Source organism: Panthera tigris, chromosome A1 (genome assembly GCF_018350195.1).
Source record: "Panthera tigris isolate Pti1 chromosome A1, P.tigris_Pti1_mat1.1, whole genome shotgun sequence".
In the NCBI taxonomy this organism is placed as follows: Eukaryota; Metazoa; Chordata; class Mammalia; order Carnivora; family Felidae; genus Panthera; species Panthera tigris.
The window spans coordinates 175,528,290-175,550,858 of record NC_056660.1 but is presented as its reverse complement, the minus strand read 5'-3'; the positions used below and the strand labels follow the sequence as shown (position 1 = coordinate 175,550,858).

At 38.5% G+C, this 22,569-nt stretch overlaps 1 protein-coding gene across 2 annotated transcripts in view; it reads left to right on the top strand.

Moving 5' to 3' along the window:
• Nucleotides 1-22,569, top strand: part of CREBRF (CREB3 regulatory factor) — a 55,364-nt gene that overhangs the window by 20,128 nt on the left and 12,667 nt on the right. For both annotated transcript variants that reach the window (XM_042992152.1, XM_007082793.3), the window contains exons 2-8: nucleotides 150-350; nucleotides 2,529-2,654; nucleotides 4,327-5,413; nucleotides 11,649-11,843; nucleotides 13,646-13,835; nucleotides 15,018-15,091; nucleotides 21,458-21,580. In XM_042992152.1, the coding sequence (XP_042848086.1) occupies nucleotides 342-350; nucleotides 2,529-2,654; nucleotides 4,327-5,413; nucleotides 11,649-11,843; nucleotides 13,646-13,835; nucleotides 15,018-15,091; nucleotides 21,458-21,580 (1,804 nt within the window). In that variant the 5' untranslated portion in view covers nucleotides 150-341. The remainder of the gene's footprint in view (nucleotides 1-149; nucleotides 351-2,528; nucleotides 2,655-4,326; nucleotides 5,414-11,648; nucleotides 11,844-13,645; nucleotides 13,836-15,017; nucleotides 15,092-21,457; nucleotides 21,581-22,569) is intronic.

Here is a 22,569-nt window from a genome sequence, read left to right as displayed (position 1 = left end):
GGAAAGTTACTACCAAGAAATGACCAAATTCTTGAAATTGCAACCCTAAGACTTATTCCTTTAAAATGTTCTTTGTTAATGTCATTTTTGAAAGGTCAACTTGTTTTTAATGGCACTCAGTAAAGTTACTTTGTGTTGTTGTTTGACAGATTCACACAGAATTACTTAAAAAAAAAAAAAAGCAGTGATCCAAGCATTGAAATTGAAGGCATTCTGGGAAAACCTGGCATTTATTGTGAAAATCGTCTTTGATCTTGAAATTAAAAGTAAAGCTGGAAAGGAATTTACAAACGAGGAAAAAGAAAAGTTTGCCATCGGACTCACAGGATCTGGGCTTGGAAATGCCTCAGGTAAATTACAACAGAGTAGGTACGAAGTTTTATATTTTCCCACTGCAGAAAAGTCCATACCATTGATTCTGTAAGTTCTCTGAATCTTAACACAACTTGATAAACACTCTCTTTAAGACATTTTACTTACCACCTCAGCTAGTTTTGAATACATGTCCTTCCTTCCATTGCTTCTATTTCCTCCTTTGCTACCACTTTGAAATGTAATGAGCTTGACATGGGAAACATGGTGAATGAAGAGCTGGTTAGAAGGGGGACAGGTCTGCTGGCTTTATGGAGGCTAACCCAACTCCCCTGAAAATATCAGTCTGCCACAAAAAGCCCACTTCCGTCTCGGTGTCTACTTCCAGATTCCCGTTTGTTCCTTTGCATGTATGCCTACTGAATTGAAAAGTAGTTAAGAGGAAATGGTGAGATATTTCAACCTTTCTCTCTTTCATACACACACTTATGTTCCCATGTGTGTGTGTGTGTGTGTGTGTATACCTCCCAGAAAACATTTCTGAATGATTATATCTATTTATATTATGGTAACTACTTAGAATTGATTAGCTCTGGTTTGGGGCAATTTCTGAAAAAACTAATTGAAGCCCCCCTTTTTTTTTAATGTTTATTTATTTGTGAGAGAGAGACAGAGTGTGAGTGGGGACAGGGCAGAGAGAGACAGAGACACAGAATCTGAAACAGGCTCCAGGCTCTGAGCTGTCAGCACAGAGCCCGACGTGGGGCTCAAACTCACAAACCATGAGATCATGACCTGAGCCGAAGTTGGAAGCATAACCGACTGAGCCACCCAGGTGCCCTGCCCCATGAAGCCCTTTTAATCCCCATTGCACATCCATACTTCTTCCTGTCCCCCTCCAGTGGTTAGTTCTTACCCCCTTACCTCTTTCTGTTCAGTGCTGAGGAGAAGCCTAGAAATAATGAGAGGGCAGGGACTCTTAGGTGGCTTTATGTGGGGCCAGGCAGAATTACACCTTGAACACAGAAAATAAGCAACTTGGTGGGACTGTCCAGAGGCTGAGAGGCAGGCAGCAGAGGCAAAGAAAGGGGATTTGCTGGTTGATATTAAAACCAGGGGCCTGTCTCCACCCCAATGTCTGTGCCAAGTAGACTACCTGTACTTGTTTAGAGTTCTTTCCCATTCAAAGTTTCATTTGCTCTTTACTGAATACTTGAATTTAGAGCTATAAAACACTTACTTTGAGCATGTGGCCTGGTAGGGTTGGGAAAAATCAGAGAAAGAAAAGAATGGGTTGGGAAGTGCCAATGAAGAAAAAACATGATAGGAGAGTGTGTAAAAAGGCCAGTCCGTGGTAGGTAGAAGCAATATGAATAGAGAAATACAAGCAAATTGGCTAATATAATTTTTTTAAGTTTCAGCAAAAACTTGCAGAAGGACAAAAAAGAGAGAATTTTTATTCTTTCCCATCTTCTTCCTTCATCCAAGTTAGATTTCAAAGTTTGGCCATTCACTTGTTTGGCCACTTTGGAGTGTGAGTCCTCACTTTACTCTGGAGTGATTTATATAGATGTTGAAATGGAAAAGGGGGATGGAGAAAAGAAGCATCAACTCTGGGTGCCAAGTTTTTTCCCGCTAATTTTATTACAGAATGAATGGTACCCTTTTCTGGAATCAGGATTTTTTTTGGCAGGAGGGGGTGGGGTATCAGGATAAAGGTTACTGAGCTCATGCCCAAGTGTCTGGTCTCACCAGTAGGATTTTTGGATATTTGGCTGTTCCTATCTTCATCACGTTCCTGGATGCACTTGTTGCACTACAGATGCCAGAATTCTCTACTCTTCTCTCTAACTCGGGGAGTTAGAAGAGGGAGTGTTGTTAGAGATAGATTTGAAGAAATGTCATATAGCTGAGTAAAAGTACTCATTAAGTAGTGTAGGCTGATTCTAGTGGCTAAATAAACTTCAGTTTTTAGAAGTTAGATATTATTAACAGTTGCCACTATTTCTTTTTCTGTTTTTAATGCATCTTCATTATTTTCCTAGTTTAAGGTCACAATTTAATGCTAATTAAATCTCTTAAATGCACTAAAAAGGAGAAAATATACAAAATTCTGAAAATAATAAGTTAGTAGGCACGGGAATGGGGTGTATGTGTGATAAATTGGCCTTGGAGTAGTCTTTAACTTTTCTAAAATTAAAATCACTCTGTTGTAGCCTAGTGTAAGCGGAATGGATCCGCCTTTTGGGGATGCCTTTCGAAGCCACACCTTTTCAGAACAGACTCTGATGAGCACAGATCTCTTAGCAAACAGTTCAGATCCAGATTTCATGTATGAACTGGTAAGTAACACTTTCTTGGATTCTGCTTTAATTGATTTGGGGTAAAAATGTTGTGGTATCTTTTTTTTTTTCATTTATAAATGCCTGAAAAGGAAAAGGATGTCAAGTTTGATTCTCGTGACTGTCAGTCTAGTAATTTTAGACGGCTAAAATTGAAAAGAGTAAAAGGAAGGCAGGTGGGTGAGGGGATGGGTGAAATAGGTGAAGGGGATTACCATGAGGAGCACTGGGTAGTGTATCGAATTGTTGGATCACTGTATTGTATACCTAAAACTAAAATAACACTGTATGTTAATTATACTAGAATTTAAAAATATGCATTATAATTATAAAAAAATAATTCTATACATACACACATGCACACACATAAAAGAAAATAGAGGAGAATTTACCTTTAGATAAGTCCAGCTTTTGTTGATGAGGATGGGAAGCTTTTTTGATATGCCTAACTGCTAACGGGCTCTTCAGCTGGGATGTTTAGGAATGATAACGTTGAGCAAAGCATCTGATGCAAAGAATGTGAGGTAAAAAAAGCAATTCCAAACAGTATACTTATTACTTATTCTCGAGGTAAATAGACACCTAAGAGTACTAAAATAATTTTTTTTTAAATTTTAATTACATACCATTTAAGCAACATGGAAGTGTATAAAAACTGAAAAACTAAAACTAAGGACACAAACCGGCTAATTTACTACAAATCATTGAATTGTACACTTGATATATGTGAATTTTGTGGTCTGTAAGCTGTATTTCATTAAAGCCATAAAAACACACAGAGACACACATATAAAAGCAAAAACAAAACAAGAAAAGCCCCAAATGGAAAAATCAAAACAGAACAAAAGCACGCCGAAAAAGTGAAAATTTCCTTGTTTCCTTCCTGAACCTCCACCCTCCAAACTTTCCTCCCAAAGATAGGTACTCCTAACAGAGTTTTTCTGCTTATATATAAACATATGAGTATTTTAAGTTGGGTGACATATTCGTAGATACGGTATTCTGTAACTTAATCCTTTGAACATAAAGACTCATGGTGAGCAGCCTTTTGTGTTAGTACATTAGACCTTAACTGCATTCTTTTTAATGACTGCATAGTCTCACTGACCTATTTTAAAAATCCTATGTCTGTTCATGAGGAGTATCATACTTGTGAGAAGTAATATAGTCCCCATGCCCAGGTGTTGTTGTTGACAAGGTCTTACTGAAAATCGTATCTTTCTGTGGCTGAGTTTCAACTCTTCTTTGGTTTGCTCTTTGTCTCAATATTAAGTTCTCATTTAAGAAGACAGATCCTTCTGTGATGAAGGTAAGGTCTTCATTATTTGCTTTGTAATTGAAGCTCGTTTCTAAGGAGTTCCTCAAATCCTAAGTCAAAGATCAGGAAATGTAAAGCTTTTTCAGGAAGAGTGTTTATAGTAAAGTTCAAGAGCCCTTGATATTTAGACCATACCTAAGCCTCCCAAGGGGCATATTTTCCCTTTTTTTTCCTTGCGCCGGGAAATGATATTGTATGGAATGGTAAAGTGACCTGTAAATAGCCTTTATCTTAAAATAGGACAGACCAGAGGTCAAGTACTGATTTATCAATTTGATATATGGATGTGAGGATGGAGGTGAATGTTTCTTTCCTAAAATGTGGTGTGTGATTTTTTGTTTTCACTTTTCTCAGGATAGAGAGATGAACTATCAACAGAATCCTAGAGACAACTTCCTTTCTTTGGAGGACTGCAAAGACATTGAAAATCTGGAGTCTTTCACAGATGTCCTGGATAATGAGGGTGCTTTAACCTCAAACTGGGAACAGTGGGATACATACTGTGAAGACTTAACAAAGTATACCAAACTAACCAGCTGTGACATCTGGGGAACAAAAGAAGTGGATTACTTGGGTCTTGATGACTTTTCTAGTCCTTACCAAGATGAAGAGGTCATAAGTAAAACTCCAACTTTGGCCCAGCTTAATAGCGAGGACTCTCAGTCTGTTTCCGATTCCCTTTATTACCCTGATTCACTTTTCAGTGTCAAACAAGCTCCTTTGCCCTCTTCATTCCCTAGTAAAAAGATCTCAAGCAGAGCAGCTGCCCCTGTGTGTTCTTCTAAGACTCTTCAGGCTGAGGTCCCTTTGTCAGACTGTGTCCAAAAAGCAAGTAAACCCACTTCAAGCACACAGATCATGGTGAAGACCAACATGTATCATAATGAAAAGGTGAACTTTCATGTTGAATGTAAAGACTATGTAAAAAAGGCCAAGGTAAAGATCAACCCAGTGCAGCAGAGCCGGCCCTTGTTGAGCCAGATTCACGCAGATGCGGCAAAGGAGAACACCTGCTACTGTGGTGCAGTAGCAAAAAGACCAGAGAAAAAAGGGCTGGAGCCTCTTCAGGGTCACGCCACTCCAGCTTTGCCTTTTAAAGAAACCCAGGAACTATTACTCAGTCCCCTGTCCCAGGAGGGTCCTGGGTCAATTGTAGCAGGAGAGAGTAGCAGCCTTTCTGCCAGCACATTGGTCTCAGATTCATCCCAGAAAAAAGAAGAGCACAATTATTCCCTTTTTGTCTCCGACAACTTGGGTGAACAGCCAACCAAATGCAGTCCTGAAGAAGATGAAGAAGACGAGGAAGATGCTGACGATGAGGACCATGATGAAGGATTTGGGAGTGAGCATGAACTTTCTGAAAATGAGGAGGAGGAAGAGGAGGAAGAGGATTATGAAGATGACAAAGATGATGATATTAGTGACACTTTCTCTGAGCCAGGTATGGTAATGCTTGGAGGCTTACCAGAATGACCTTTCTGCTATCTTGAGATACGGGTATTTTCTTTGTCTTAGTTTGGGGATCAAATGACTTACTATCTTGGATCAGATACGGAATTGCTTTTTTCTATTCAAGCAGTTCTGAAATAATCACTGCTGCTCTTACAGGCTATTCTTCAGGAGCTTCTTCTTAATTTATCTTCTGTTAAGGGACCTACTTTGTTACTCTCTTCAGCAGCTGTGCAAAGATACCAAGAATAGATTGACTTAAAAATATTCCTATTTATACACATGTACTTCTGTTACAGTCGAGGCAAGTTAGGAGGGCCCACAATGGTAAACCAAGTGACGATGGTTTGTGTTACTTATGCTTGTAACCAGCAAGGCCTCCTTAGTCAATAATGTAAAAAAGAGCTTTTTCTTTGTGTCTGCCCCATCTTTCATTCACAGTGTTTTTCCATTTAAGAAAAATACATGCTGTGACTTAATGCGTATGCAGGCTACTCTGCTTTATTGATGTACAGCACATATAAATAAACGGGAGAAAGAAAAGAAACCTGTGGGAACTGGTTCCCTTCATTCAGCATTTACATGCTCGGGCTGCTGCCACTGTTGGCTTGTATAGTATTTATGAAAATGGTATTGCCAAGTGGCACACAGTTCAAACTGCACAAAGAAGTGAAGATCTTCAAATTTAAGCAAAAGTTATTTTCCTCAAAAATAATGTTGATACTAGTACATAAAAAAACGAAGTTAGTTTTTAAACTTTATCAGTTGTCAGAGAGAGCCCTTTTGTTATGACTGCTGGAATTTCTAGCAGTATAAACATTAACATTTAATTTTCAAAAAGGCTTTTAAGCCACGATAGCTATATGGTAGCCCTTGAAGCACTATTATTGCCGAAAGACTTTCCTTTAATGAAATCTTTCTATCGTAACAAATGCTTAGATGTGTGTGTTTGATACAACCCAGTTGTATGACTTGGGTGGAGTTTCAAGTAAGGAAAGGGTCCTTTAAATTTAACGTGGAGGAAAAGGGCTTGTGCCTTTTTTTGGTTTGCTTTAGAACTCTGTATCGTCTAGATAGAACACTTGTTTTTCTACTTAGCTGGAAAACTTTCCTGTCAACAAGTTAATGAAATCTGCTTTGAGGGTCACCTAGCTGGCCAGTTGGTACAGCCTGTGACTCTTGATCTCGGGGTTGTGAGTTTGAGCCCCAGGTTGGGTGTAGAGATTACTTAAAAAAAAATGTTTTTAATCTTTTTTAAAAAAAAATCTTGCTCTGAGATGTTTCAGGGAAAGTTGTCTTTGTAGCTAGTGGTAAGTTATATAGCTCCCTCCCATGGGAAGACCAGAGTGCTGTTTATGAGTGGTCATCAAGGTCTATAGATCAGGCCTATTGCTTTGAGTTCCATACTTAGGATCAGGGTAGGAGGGTAGGTGAAGAGTGAGATAAAGAGATGAGTAATAACTAAGGGAAATGGAAAGCGTGGGGAAGGAGAGGCCTTTGCCAGTGGGTACTTAAAGGAAAATACAAATCAGAGGGAGTCAGTCAATCCCACCATCACCAAGGACTGTACTGTCTGTCTCACTTCTGGTTGTAGTTTTGCTTTTCTTTGGCTTTCAAGTCTACTTTAAATTCACCCTTTATCTTTTAATGTGGTTTTACCTGGATAAATGTGTTGAGAGATGAGTAGGTCCGCGAAGAGAGATCACTTGATGAGTTGACCCTCGTTTCCATTTTCTCAGCCTTTTGACTCTCGTAGGGAGAGGGGACCAGTGTTATAGTTGGTGTTGCCCTCATGCCACATTCTCTTGCCCTGTCTCCTGTAGAATTATCCTGATTTGTGAGCTTGCTGGTGTTAACCAACACTACTTTGAAACAGAAATGCTTTGGCTGGCACTCAGCAGGGTAAAACTGTCCTCTTGGCTCTGTTTAACAATGCTAAATGTTTGGATGGCATTTAATTCACTCATTTCCAGTTGACTTGAAGTAAAGCCTCTTTGGTTAGTATTACTTGGACAGTTCTCACAAATGGTAATGAATGACATGATTTAACCACATAACCAACACAATTTTGTGGTACTATTTGGGCTTTATTCACATTTGCTAGTGAAAATTTCCCTTTTTCTTGGAAGAAAGAGCTAAACAAGTGACTTCAGGAATGCAAAAGTGAGGTACTGGTAAGAAGCAGGAAGACATTCTTTGAAGCAGAAAAGTGGGGATAGTTGTAGTTTCTTCAGAGTGCTAGTTTTAGAGTGGGTCGATTGGTTTAATTTGCAGCAGACAGTTACAAAGGCCCTTTTGTGATGACTAGCTCACTTGATGCTGTTTCTTGGCAGTTGGCTACAACAGTGCCTGAGCCTACAAAGCTCCAGGAAAGGTGTAAAATGGAGTTCCAGTCCCTACTTTGGCCTTGCTCCCAAGTTTTAATAGAGCCTATTCTGTGGACAGGCTGTGACTGTTCGGGGTCATTGGGATTACATGGTTGTAATAATAAGAATTGGGCCCCCAGAAAGAAAGTTTATTTTGTAATCCCTCCTAAACATTTTCACGATTGACTTTACTGGTAGTCTGCACTAACCAACGATGTGTGATTAGAATTTTACAGAATAAACGTGGCCTTTTGGATTTCCATCTGATAATCATGTCAGGAAGGAGTGAGTCAGATCAGTATGGTGATCCAGCAAATGAAAAGAAAAGGGAAAAGGCTTCATGGAAGTGTTGCATTAAACAAACACTTGATTTGTTAAAAGAAAAATATTTCTGAGTGCCTACTTTTGTGTCAGGCACCGTGTGTATTAGGTATTGGCTATCTAGAGATGAACAAGGGAGACATGATTCTCATCTTCATGGAATTTAGAGTTGAGTGGGTTTGTTTACTGTTACGATTTCTCAGTCTTTTAATCCGCTTGTGTGTAGTGTGACTTGGCAAGAGAGAGATGCAGGATGAGGGTTTCTTAAAACTTATTTGACCACAGAACTCACTTGGGGATGAAGGCCTATCTTATGGTAATAGTGTTTCTGAGAACATACTTTGAGAAATATTTAATTACCTTAAATGCTAGACCTATGATCTGGGAATATAATTTTTCTGCATTCGACTTGCTCATGGTGGTCTCTGTATTGCAAAGTGGCCATCTTTAAGAAATCCATTGTGTATGTATGACTGTGTGTATGTATGACTCTGTGTGTGTGTGTGTGTGTGTGTGTGTGTGTGTGTGTGTGTTATGGTGAATTTGTGGTGTATGTTACTAGAAAATGTTAATACGTTAGGTCAATACGTTATTGATGGCCCTTCAATGTTTTTTTGGAAAAGGCTGACCGTATATAAATAAATAAAACTGGTAACTAATTTGAGTGGACCGGAGAAATGGAAATCTTCATCATTCTTTGAATTTAACACAGGATATATGTGAAGAAAAATCCATTGAGACCGTTTAACTAGACAGATAGGAAAAGAGAGAAGACCAAGAGGAGCTAGACTCCTTGAGTCACGGGACTTGGGTCACCAGTTCCAGGTCTGCCAAGTCACTTAAAGCCTCCATGAGCCTGTTTCTTTGTGTAAATAGGGTTAAAAATGTCTTTTTTTTTTTTTTTTTTTTACCAGGCTCTTAGAACTCTCAAGTATCTGTAAGTGAAATGTGTAGGTACATTAAATGAGATAGACAGTGTTTTGCCAGAAATCCAGGCCACCTGAAGAGAACTGCTAAGTAGGGGAGAATATCAGGTAAATTGCCAGAGGGATGGGTTGCCTGAGGAAGCTGTATAGGAAAAAATTTCTTTTCTACTTTGGACTAGGGTAGATTTCAATATGGAACACTAGTTCTTTCATTTTTTTATTAAAGTATAGTTGACATCCAATATCCTATTAGTTTCAAGTGTGCATCGTAGTGATTCGTTATTTTTATATATTACAAAAAGATCTCCATAAGTCAAGTCTGTCACCATACAAAGGGGTTTTTTTTTACTTTTTTTATTTTATTTTATTTATTTATTTTTAATGAAAGTATGGTTGATATACAATGTTAGTTTCAGGTGTATAATATAGCGATTCAACATTTATACACATAAAATGATCCCCACAATAAGTCTAGTTACCATCTGTCACATACAGTTATGACAGTATTATTGATTATTCCCTAAGCTGTACTTTATATCCCATGACTTATTATAACTGGAAAAATATACATCATAATCCCCTTCACGTATTTCACCCACCATCCCCGTCCCTCTTTGTATCTTGTATACGGTTTGTTTCTTGTATCTGTGAGTCTGTTTCTGTTTTGGCTTGTTTGTTCGTTTGTTTCGGTTTTTTGTGGAACACTAGTTCTTGACATTGGTAGGAAGTTGGGAGTGTTTTTGTTGGTCCACCTGCCTGTGTTGAGGTGTTCCCAGCCATACTAGGTTAATACCTATGGGCTGGTAGTTTGTTCGAGCCAGTAAGCTTTTCTTGGTGAAAACACCATTTCTGGTGGCACAATATTGCCCTTGCGCCTTTTCCAAAACTAGGTTGATAACTGGAACAAGATAAAATCCTTTAATTTGAAGTGTAACGGTGGCACAAATAAATAGACCAAAGCCATTGCTTTATGTATCTAACACAGTTTTTAAAAATCAGACTTCTAGGAATGATTGTGTGACTCAACTTCTGGATCATGTCTTAAGAAGAACCTGAAGTTCACTGTCACATCCCTTGCCATATTGTTTTAAACTACCACGTGTGCAACTCTCATGCTGTTAATGCTAGCAGTGCTGCAGAAGCCTCTCTTGATTGTTGCCCTGAAATCATTCTGGTCTCCAAATTGATCCTTTTTTAAAAGGTCATGTTTATTGCAGTGTTTATTTTATGTATTGTCACACATAAAATTCAGCCTTCTTTAAGTGTACACTTCTTTGAGTTTTGACAAGCGTATGTACTGGTGGTTGTATAACCATCAGGATATAGAAGAGTTTGACCACCCCCCCAAATTTCCCTTGTGTTCCTTATAGTCAGCCCCTCCCTCCACCCCCAATGCCTGGAAGCCACTTTCTAGTTTTGCCTTTTCTAAAATGTCATATAAATGGACCATATTTCTGATTAATCTTTTATTTATTTATTTTGAGAGCAAGAGAGAGCAATTGGGGCAGGGGCAGAGAGAGAGGGAAAGATCGAATCCCCAATGTGGGGCTCAAACGTAAAAACTGCGAGATCATGACCTGAGCCAAAATCAAGAGTGGGATGCTTAACCAACTGAGCCAGCCATGCACCCCTCTGATTAATTCTTAATCTGAAGGAAACCTGGTAAAATTCTCAAATTCTAACTTTTTTCCAAAATGTGCAAATGTCATCACTTTCTAGTGTCAGTTCCAGAGGAGTGATGATTTTAGGAGGGAGAGTGGTCATTTTGCTTGGCCAGAAGTGCCCAAGTTTTCCTGGCCACGTTAGGGTTGTATGCATCTTGTGTGGGGCCCATCTCCACTCCCCTGCATATCTAGAAGTAGTGATGTGGAATACACTGAGATGGACATTCTCTGAAGGTATTTTAGATTTGTAGGTCATTCTGCGTGAGGTCTGACCAACAGTTCCCGCAGCTCAGTGTTAAGTATGTTCTGAAACTCCCCATTAGTAAGGAAAATAACGTCTTAAAAAGTGAAGTAAATGCAAATTTCTTCCAGTAAAATATTAGACTGTGCATATATGTTTTTATTTGAGAGTGTATGCAAGAATTCTCATTTTTGTACTTTTACAAAACGGTTAGGGTCGGAGGTAGGAAGAAAACCACTCCTGCCTTACAAAATTGTGTCTAGTAAGAGACCATCATAGAAATGCACACCTGTCTGTCTGGGAATGTTTTGGATGCATAAATTTTAGGAGAAAGACATTAGAAATCACAGTGTCATGTCTTAGTACCATTATCTAATGGTACATTTGACATTCCTGTAGCTATATTTCATCATTCTCTCAGAGCCTATGTGAAGATACAAAAGATGTCATATACTAACTTATAAGAACCAAAGAGAAATAGAAGGCGAGTGAACAGTATAGTTATCTGTGTTTATTAATCTCAATATTTTATGAGTTAGAGATTTCCATATTAAGTTATTTTATATGGTCTATTATCTTTGACACACCAGTGATGTTTTCAGATGAAGTGAATCAAGTGACAAATAGATCTTTTTATTTGCCCCTATTGCTATATTGAAAGTTATGGAACTTAAAAAATTGGGGGTGGGGGGGATTTTTTTTTTTTAAGGTTATGAAAATGATTCTGTGGAAGACTTGAAGGAGATGACTTCAATATCCTCTCGGAAGAGAGGTAAAAGAAGGTACTTCTGGGAGTATAGTGAACAGCTCACACCATCACAGCAAGAAAGGATGCTCAGGCCATCTGAGTGGAACCGAGATACCTTGCCAAGTAATATGTATCAGAAAAATGGCTTACATCATGGTAAGACGGAATTACAGCCAAACATTTTGTGTCACTTTATTTTTTTTTAATGTCTTTATTTATGTATTTTGAGAGAAAGAGCGCTCAGAGGAGGGGCAGAGAGAGAGGGATAGAAAGACTTATAAGCAGGCTCCATGCTCAGTGTGGAGCCCAATGCGGGGCTTGATCTCACAACCAGGAGATCATAACCTGAGCTGAAATCAAGAGCTGGATGCTTCTGAGCCACCCACGTGCGCCTCGTGTCACTTTACATAGAGACCATAAACCATAATGCTTACTAAGTGAACCTGCGTATTCAGCCATTCCTAGCAAAGTGGAGAGGGGAACAGGAGAGCTGCTATATTTACTTATTACTGCAGAGACACTCACAAGTAGCCTTTACCAGTTGTGAGAGCTGTCACCTACACGGAGGAAGGCCTGTGCAGAAACAACTTCTAGTCCTCTCCTGTTCTATTTATCCTACTCGGGAAATGGCCAGGAGACTGCCGATTCCTGACCTGCCACAGTTGCTATAAACCAGAAGGGTTGGGGAGAAAGGGGCTGGGCTCCCAGCATCTTTATCTTCTGTTCTTGCCCAATCTCCAGGCTGAAATGTAAACAGGGAGATTGGAATCAAAATGGTAATAGGAAGGGGCGCCTCACTGGCTCAATTGGTAGAGCATGCAACTCTTGATGTTAGAGTCATGGGTTTAAGTCCCACATTGGGTGTGGAGCCTACTTTAAAAAAAAAAAAATGGAGGTGGGAAGAAAGGTGGGAAAAGAAAGGAAAGGGAATAATTGTAGAGAAAAGCACTGGAGAGAGGAGAGTTGAATAGTAGGAGTCAGGAGAAACTTATAATCATAGGCAAGCCAAATTTCCAATGGTGAACAAAGGAAGATGTAGTTAAGTAGAATTTCTTCTTTTATTCTGTATGATCTAAAACCTGTACTGAAAACGGGGAGGGCACTAGTAAGTTTGGCTCTCAATAAACAGTTTTAGTAATCTCTCATGCTACAGATTTATGTTGCTAAGCAATTTTGACAATAGGAATTATATCAAAAGTGTATCTGTGCCTCATTTTCCCTTTCCACTGGCACTCAGTCTGTATTCTACTGTTTGTCAGGGAATATGGGCTTCAGATCGGTTTTCTACCAGAAATGAAAAGACAGGTCCACTAAGTAGCTCTAGGTAGCATGTGCCGAGTACTAGGAAAAGTTCTTTGGTGTATTGTAGTTCACCCCCCATCACTCTTGCCTGCAGTGATAGGGCAAGACCCCTGAGTCTTCTGTAATGTTATTTATCGAACTAACCAAGGAAGAGCTTTCAAAAAAAGCGGTCTTTATTTGCTGGCCTTTTGAGTCCAGCAACAAGGTATACATGTCTGAGAGTTTTTCAGTCATAGCATCAAAATATCTTGGTTTGAGTAAAGTCTCCAGAGTCTTTTCTGGGTGTATATTCTACCCTAGCCCTGATTCTTGGGCTTGGTGAACTTGCCCTCAAGTCCTGAGGTTTGAGATGCTTATTACCACCATGCATATAATTAAGATTCTGACACACCAGGGCTAGAAACTCTAAGGTGCATAAGGACTTGGCGAAGACTGGCTCTGTGCCATGTTTCCATTTCTTGCAGTTACAAGGTGGGAAGGAGAGGAGGCTAGCCCCTTTAGCATAGGCTGTTAACACGCTGAGACTTCTGAAACATGCCAAGACTTCTAAAAAAGAAAAAAGGTGGAGGGAGAAATGTGGATTTAAAATATGGCTGCAGAATGTGTCTTTTGTTAAATACAGTGATCTAACTTAAATCTCTTTATACCATCTATAGGAAAATATGCAGTCAAAAAGTCACGGAGAACTGATGTAGAAGACCTGACTCCAAACCCTAAAAAACTACTCCAGATAGGCAATGAACTACGGAAACTGAATAAGGTGATTAGTGATCTGACTCCAGTCAGTGAGCTTCCCTTAACAGCCCGGCCAAGGTCAAGGAAGGAAAAAAATAAGCTGGCTTCCAGGTAAATGATAATCATGTTCACCTGTGTGAATAAAGTCTAGGAGGTGAGGTTATAGATTCTAAGTGAGCTTTTATGGATGACCGTCAACATATGTTTTTATAAATACTACAATAAGAGTATTATAATTTTTCCTTTGAAAATAAAAGATGGTATTCATACTTCATTTATGCTTCATAGTACCAAGAGATGGTATTATGCTTTTAAAGGGGAGAGGTGAAAGGACTCTCAAGTGCATTATATTACAGCAAGGAAAAGTTTTGTCATAATTTTAATTTTTGTTTTGTGGTAAGTCAGATTTTTTACTGGGATATAATTTACTTGAGGTAAAATATATCCCTTTTAATGTACACTTTTTATGGGTTTGACAGACATACCCAATCACATAAACACCACCACAATCAAGATAATGAATATTTTCCATCACCTTAAAAAATTTCCTCATGCCTCGTTGTAAAGCGAACTCCTTCTCCCACCCCTAATTCCTCACAACCACTAATCCGTTTTCTGTCCCCACAGATTTGCCTTTTCTAGAATGTCACATAGATGGAATTATATGTAGCCTTTTGAATCTGGCTTCTTTGATTTAGCATGAGGAATTCAAGATTCATCCATGTTGCTGAGTAGTATTCCTCTGTAGGGATACACTGTAGTTTATCCATTCCCTAATTGAAGGGGCATTTGGGTTGTTTCTGCTTCTTGCCAGTAATGAATAAAACCACCATAAACATTCACTTACAGGTGTTTGTGTGAACATAAGTTTGCATTTCTCTCTACATGTTCAACTTCATAAGACATTGCCAAACTATCTATTTCTGAAGTAATAAAGTAAATTTTACAAAACTTACTGTTTTTCAAAGTAGCAGTAAGTAGTGTTTACATCCCAATTAGCAACATATGATGGTTCCACTCACTTTACATTCTTTTGGTATTGTCAGTTTTTGTTTGTTTATTTTAGTGTACTGATCATAGCTTTATTTTTGGATGTGTGGTAAAATTTTTTAAAAATCAGTTTGGATTAATGACTGTATTGTGTGTTTTTTGGAAACTGAGTTCCTTGATATAAGCATCAATAGGCAGTGATTCTCGGTTGCTATTAGAAAATAGTTTGACAGCAGCAAAAAGAAGTATATTCTGAATGTTCACTTAAAAAATAAGTGAACTAATTGCTCCTTCCTTTCACAGGGCTTGTCGGTTAAAGAAAAAAGCCCAGTATGAAGCTAATAAAGTGAAATTATGGGGCCTCAACACAGAATATGGTAAACCTAAACTTTTAAGAATTTAATTAACCTCCTGTTATTTTGCCAACCACTCTCTTTTTCTTCGGTTTTGTTATTTGCTTTCCCTGTATTCTGCCAAGTTTTAGGCCAGCCTCCTTTTTGTTCATCCATTCAGTAAGCTACATACTCTTACTCATTCATGTTCTCCTTTTAGTGAGTGTATCTGTGGCTCCCCATGCCAAATTTCCTCTCTACCCTAGAGAGCTTGTATACTTGTGACCACAATAATCTCCTACTTCCATTTTACAATCGTATTGCTGGGTTAGCCAGTTTTATTGACTAATGTCTATTTGAGTGGATAATTGAGATCTGTGTTTTACAAATTTGATGGCTCCTTAAAAATCATCTGGGTACATGTTAAAATATAGATCCCTAGGCTTCTCCCCAGATCCAATGAATTGGAGTCTGTGCAAGTAGAACCCAGGAGTCCATATTTTTAACACTACTCCAGATTACTCTAGGCAACTATCTTAGCACATATTTGGGAACTGTTGGCTTAGATCAGTGCCCCCCCCCCCCCCCCGTCTTTTACAACATGGTACATGTAAAAAGTTATCATCTCTAAGACATCCTGGAATATAACAGAGTAGGCTGCTCAAGGGAGGGGAAGCCCCTTATGGACTGAGAGGATTATTATTTAAAACACCTGGAACCCTTTTTCAGCACTCTAGAGGTTTGTAAAGCTCTGGTCTTGATCTTCTGTAATAAGAACCATTCTTCCTTTCTTCCTTGCTCTGTTACTATTCCTTAAGGCGGGTATCATAAGAGTTTGTATGTTCTTTTGCCTCTAAAATTATGTTCTTCACCGGACAGCTCTTGGGCTATGTTGTATCTGAAAGTGGATCAGTGGCAAAATGACCAGTTGTTATTTGTTTCCAGAGATTTTCTGAAGTCAGCACAATGTCTGGCACGTAGGTGCTCACTAAACTTTGTGCAGTTTTCTTAATCCTTTATCTTGATTATCTTGCTTCCACTTGTGAGGGCAGAAAGAGGATTTCCTACTGTGAAGTTTACAACTTGTGAAATGAGCTGATGGTTTTATTTATTAATGGCCACTCAGGAACTCTCATCAGATAAATGAGTTAGGTAAAACAATAGTTGGTTTGTTAGAAAAGAAATCTACTCATTTTCCTATTAGTCTTTCTTGCTGTTGAAGCATTCTGACCTTGAGCTCTGTGAGTACATATACACATAATTATTACAATACCATAGGCATTCATATTTCATTTTGGAACCCAGATGACTTACACTGCAGGGAGATATGATGGGCCATTTGGGAGCCTTCTGGCTCTGTGTTTCCTTGGGCACTTGTAGGCATCTATCTGTGTGTTGTTCAATTTATGTATTTAACTATAAGTTTGTGTATCTGTGTGCCTGTAGATTTGTGCATTTGTGTATATGCTAATTTACATCTCCACACACATGCTTTGGGTCTGTAATGTAAGTATATTCTGGATTAGGGAACACCTGGGGAATTGCTAAGGGCCAGTTGGAGTGTTTCTGGATGTGCTCTATCTCATTGATTTTTGATAGCTGCCTTAAATTTTTCTTATTTCCAAAACTAATAAAGCCTCTGTTTTCATGTAGGAATAGGCCTGTCTTTAAAGGTTATCATTTTCTTCTCAGTTAGTCGGCATGGAGGAAGAGGATCTTCTCATTCATTTATTTCTCTTCCCCTTCTGCCTCCCTTCTCTTCTCCAGTTTCTGGGAAAGAACAGCCAGCCGTAACTATTGGATTAGTAGTCATTTCAGAACCCCATGAGATGCTCTCATGTAGTCTGCCACATGTAGTTTGAAAATTCTTCCTAGGGTTTCTGGTTCATCCCTCAAGAGAGTGGTGCCCTTGATTCCTTGAGATATTTGTCAGTCAGTTAACTGTTTTGTGGAACACTCATTACTCACCACCCACCTATTAGCTGAGTAGTTCCTGGAATTTGTGATTCAAAAATCTGTGACATTTGAAAAAGAATTTGGGATTTGGAACTGTAGATTGCCAACCTTAAATTAAACTTTATGAAAGATATATTGCATTATCCTTATCTGTTTTGATTTATCTGTATTCTGAAGGTCTTAGTTATTCTGCATTGTATGTTTTGTACTACATAGAATTAAGCACAGCACAGAACCCTTCCTTCATCTTCCCTAGCCCCTTTATTTTAGGATTCAACAACTTATACACTTAAGATGTTAAAATGGAATTTACTTGGCAGTTAGAGGGAAAAGGATTAACAATATCTAAACACAGGAGTTAATGAATTCATCATTTCTGCTAAAGATCAAGCACCCAAATATAAAAGACCACACTGAGAGGGACATCCCTAAGACATCCCCAAGTGGAAAATGAACCAAGTCATGGAAAACTGAGATAGCCCCAAGAGCTAACAAAGAGCAAAAAATTTTAATTTTGATGGACTCCCAATTTGCCAATTTTTCTTTTTATATTTTATATTTTTTGTGTTCTGAGAAATTTAGCCAACTTCAAAATGCAAATATTTTCTTGTATGTTTTCTCCTAGCATTCCTATAGTTTTAGGTCCTACATTTAGGTTTATGGTCCATTTTAGGTTAATTTTTATTTATGGTGTGGAGTGAGAATTGATGTTCATTTTTATCCATATGAATATTCAGTTGATCAAGCACCATTCATTAAAAATATTTTCCTTTTCCCATTCACTTATTTTTTCATCTTTGTCAGATCAGTTGACCCTATATGTATGAGTCTGCTTCTGGACTCTGTATTCTGTTCCATTGATCATTTGTCTACCTTTATGTGAATACAAACTATTTTGATTTCTGTAATTTTATAGTAAATCTTAAAGTCGGGTAAGTTTAAGTCCTTGTTAATCCTACAATTTTGTTTTTTCAAAATTATGTTGGCTATTCTGTGTCATTTACGTGACCATATACATTTTGGAATCTCTTTTTACAAAAAAGCTTACTGAAATTTTGATTGGGATTGCTTTCAATCTGTAGATCAATTTGCAGAGAACTACCATCTTAACAAAATGGAGTCTTCTAATCCATGAACTTGGTATCTCTTTCCATTTATTAGGTCTTCCTTAATTTCTTTGTGCCTTGTTTTATGGCTTTCAGTGTAGAATGCGTAACATCTTTTGTTCTGTTACTGGCTATTTAATATTTTTTGGTGCTCTGTAAATGGAATCGTTTTTGAAATCTATTTTCTTAAATTTTTTGTTTTAATGTTTTATTTTTGAGAGAGAGGGAGAGAGAGTGCAAGCAGGGGAGGGGCAGAGAGAGAGGGAGACAAAATCTGAAGCAAGCTGCAGGATCTGAGCTGTCAGCACAGAACCCTCTGTGGGGCTTGAACTCACAAACCACAAGATCATGACCTGAGCCAAAGTCAGACACTTAACTTAACCAACTGAGCCACCCAGGCACCCCTAATTTTTAAAAAAAAATTTTAATGTTTATTTCTTTTTTGAGAGAGAGATAGAGGTGACAGAGCATGAGCAGGGGAGGGACAGAGAGAGACACACACAGAATCTGAAGCAGGCTCCAGGCTCTGAGCTGTCAGCACAGAGCCTGACGCAGGGCTTGAACCCACAAACCGTGAGATTATGACCTGAGCCAAAGTCAGATGCGTAACCAACTGAGCCACCCAGGTGCCCCTGGGCACCCTTATTTTTTTTTTTTTTAATGTTTATTTATTTATTTGAAAAAAAAATTTTTTTTTTCAACGTTTATTTGTTTTTGAGCCAGAGAGAGACAGAGCATGAACAGGGGAGGGGTAGAGAGAGAGGGAAACACAGAATCTGAAATAGGCTGCAGGCTCTGAGCTGTCAGCACAGAGCCCTACGCGGGGCTTGAACTCACGGGCCGTGAGATCATGACCTGAGCCGAAGTTGGACGCTTAACCGACCAAGCCACCCAGGCGCCCCTTAATGTTTATTTTTGAGAGAGCGAGAGAGAGAGAGAGACAGAGAGAGACAGAGCGTGATTGGGGGAGGGACAGAGGCAGATGGAGACACAGAATCCAAAGCAGACCCCAGGCTCCCAGCTGTCAGCACAGAGCCCAACACGAGGCTCTCCGTGAGATCATGGCCTGAGCTGAAGTCAGCCACTTAACTGACTGAGCCACCCAGGTGCCCGTGAATTTTTACTTTTAAAACTCTTTGGGGGCGCCTGGGTGGCTCAGTCGGTTAAGCGTCTGACTTCAGCTCGGGTCACGATCTCGCGGTCTGTGAGTTCGAGCCCCGCATCGGGCTCTGGGCTGACGGCTCGGAGCCTGGAGCCTGTTTCCGATTCTGTGTCTCCCTCTCTCTGCCCCTCCCCAGTTCATGCTGTGTCTCTGTCTCAAAAATAAATAAACTTAAAAAAAAAAAACAAAAAACTCTTTGCTGCTAATATATAAAATGGATTTTTATATATTATTCTTGTATCTTGTCATCTTGCTAAATTTATTAGTTCCAGTGTAGGTATGTAGATGCCCTGGGATTTTCTGTTTAAGCAGTCATCATCTGCAAATAGGGATGGCTTTATTTTTTCTTTCCTGTGTGTGTGTGTGTTTTTTTAATGTTTATTTTTGAGAGAGAGAGTGAAAGCAGGGTAGTGGCAGAGAGAGAGGGGGACAGAGGATCTGAAGTGGGCTCCATGCTGAGAGTAGTGAGCCTGATGTAGGGCTTGAACTCACAAACTGTCAGACCATGACCTAAGCCAAAACCAAGAGCTGGATGCTGAACCGATTGAGCCACCCAGGCTGTTTTTTCTTTTTTTTCTGATATTTTTTCTTTTTTTCTTTTCTGATATTTATGCCTTTCATTTTCTTGCCTTATTGCAATATCTAAGACATTGGATAGACATGGTGATTGTCTTGTTTGCAATCTCAGGGAAGGGAACCTTTCACCTTAAAGTATGATGTTGGTGGTAGGCTTTTTTGTAAGGTGATACCCTGTATCACTTTAAGTAAGTTCTCTTCTTTTCCTAGTTTCGTTTATCTTGAATGGTGTTGAATATTGTTATATGCTCTTTTTTGCATCTATTGGAACAGTCATGTTGTCCTCCTTTATTCTGGTAACATCATATATTTACCTCTTAATATGGTGAATTACATTAATTGATTTTTGATTATTAAACCAACCTTGCATTGTTAGAATAAACTCTACTTGGTTATGATTTAGTTTCCCTTTGTATATTAGAGTCTACTACAAATATTCTATAAGATTCTATTCCAAAACTTTAAGTTGGATTCTGTTGCTAATATTTTGTTAAGAATTTGATGTCTATATTCAAGAGGGACATTGGTCTGTGATTTTTTTTGTAATATCTTTGTCAGGTTTTGGTATTTGGACTATTTTGTCTTTATAGAATGAATTAGGCCATGATCTTTCTTCCACTTTTCTGAAAAGTTTGATAAGATCAATTTTGTTTCTTCGTTGTATATTTGATATAGTTTTCCATTAAAACCCTCTGGGTTTTCTTTTGGGAATAAATTTTGGATAAATTAATACTTTTACTACAAATAGGGTGTTCAGATTTTTCATTTCTTCTTGTGTCAGTTTTGTTAAGTTGCATTTTCAAGAAATGTGACCATTTTTTACCAAATTATTGAATTTGTTGGCATAGTATTTTCTTATTATTCTTTCAGTGGCTCTAGATTCTTAAGTGAATGAATCCCTTTTTCATTCCATGTCAATCCAAAAGGTGGAACCCCTTTTTCATTCCAATCAATCATATAGGTGATTGATCTATTTAGCTGGGGTTGGTTGGGGGTGGGAGTGGATATCAATTTTGTTGATCTTTTTAAGGAACCATTTTGGGCTTTGTTACTTTTCTCTCTTGTTATGTTTGTGTTGTTTATTGATTTCTGCCCTTTATGATTTCTCTCCTTCTATTTACTTTTGGTTAACTCTTTCTTTCTTTCTTTCTTTCTTTCTTTCTTTCTTTCTTTCCTTCCTTCCTTCCTTCCTTCCTTCCTTCCTTCCTTCCTTCCTTCCTTCTTTTTTCTTTTAAAGCTTCTTAAGGTGGGGATATTTGTTTTTAAAGTTTTGTCTTTGGAGGACTTGAAGGACTTCATTTGATTTATTTAATAAACATGTATTAACATCTATGATTTGATATACAGGCACTATCATAGGTCTTAAAGCCATGAAGACAAGTAAGGAAATTGCTTATAGGATAGTAGACATTGATACGTGTCTACAGTGTGTTATCAAAAATGGCATATCATTTGAAGTTAGTCCCTTTGGATAAGAAAGCTTATAACCATTACTACTTAATATTTTCTTACACATTTTCCATTTTTTAACCAAATAACTGTTACTACATAATAAAAAGCAAATTCTTCCATGTCAGTGACGTGTTCCAAGTGTCTTGTTCTGTCTTACAGATAATTTATTGTTTGTAATCAACTCCATCAAGCAAGAGATTGTAAATCGAGTACAGAATCCAAGAGAGGAGAGAGGACCCAACATGGGGCAGAAGCTTGAAATGCTCATTAAGGATACTCTTGGTAAGAAGAATATTGGAAAAATTAATAACAGTAACATGTAGTGTAAGATATATGATTTAAGGAGATACTAAGTTCTTTTAAGGAAAACCCCAAATGCTTTTATTGTAGTTACTTTTCTTTACGAGTTGTTTTGTCTTTTGAGATTTTGCATTCATAAACATGTATTGCTGGTTACCACAATTTGTTATTTATACTTCATTACTGAACTATTTTAACACTTAGGAAAGATGAACTTCTAGCAGCTTTACCTTTTGTGAGGAAAGGAAAGATCCCTGAGCTGTCAAGCCTGTAATTTGTACCTTGGTGGAGGTTCTTATCTGTACATTTACTCAGTAGTACATTTCACGGGATTCTAATAAACTTAGTTGTGTGGTTTTCCCTGGACAGATTATACAACATGGGGAGGAACAGAGAGGCAGGCATCCAGAAATCAAGTAGAGGAATACCTGATGGAGGAAAGAGGGAGATAATACAGACATGAGAACTCTAGAGGTGCTGGAGCTTAGGGGCCATAGGAGCAGATCACCTTGGGAGTAGCATCCCAGGACACTGCAGCATAGTGCAATCTGTGAGAACCTTGAAGCATCATAAAATTGGTTCAGCTGTTTCATATGTTCTTTAACAATATTTATTCTAGGACGGTCTTTTAAAAACTGGTTCTTATGTAGTCATTATGTAGAGTGACATACTTCAGCTATCTGAGAATTTTCTTCCAGTTCATTTTTCCCCAGGATGCTGATTGTGTATTGAATCAGGTCACTCAAAAGAATTAGAGCTTACTTGTTTTTTAAGTTTATTTATTTATTTTGAGAGAGAGGGAGAGAGAGAGCAAGCAGGGGAGGGGCAGAGAGAGAGAGAGAGGAAGAGAGAGTATCCCAAGCAGGCTCTTCACTGTCAGTGGGGACTCCAGCTTGGGGCTCGAACTCACAAACTGTGAGACCATGACCTGAGATGAAACCAAGAGCCGACCGTTTAACCGATTGAGCCAC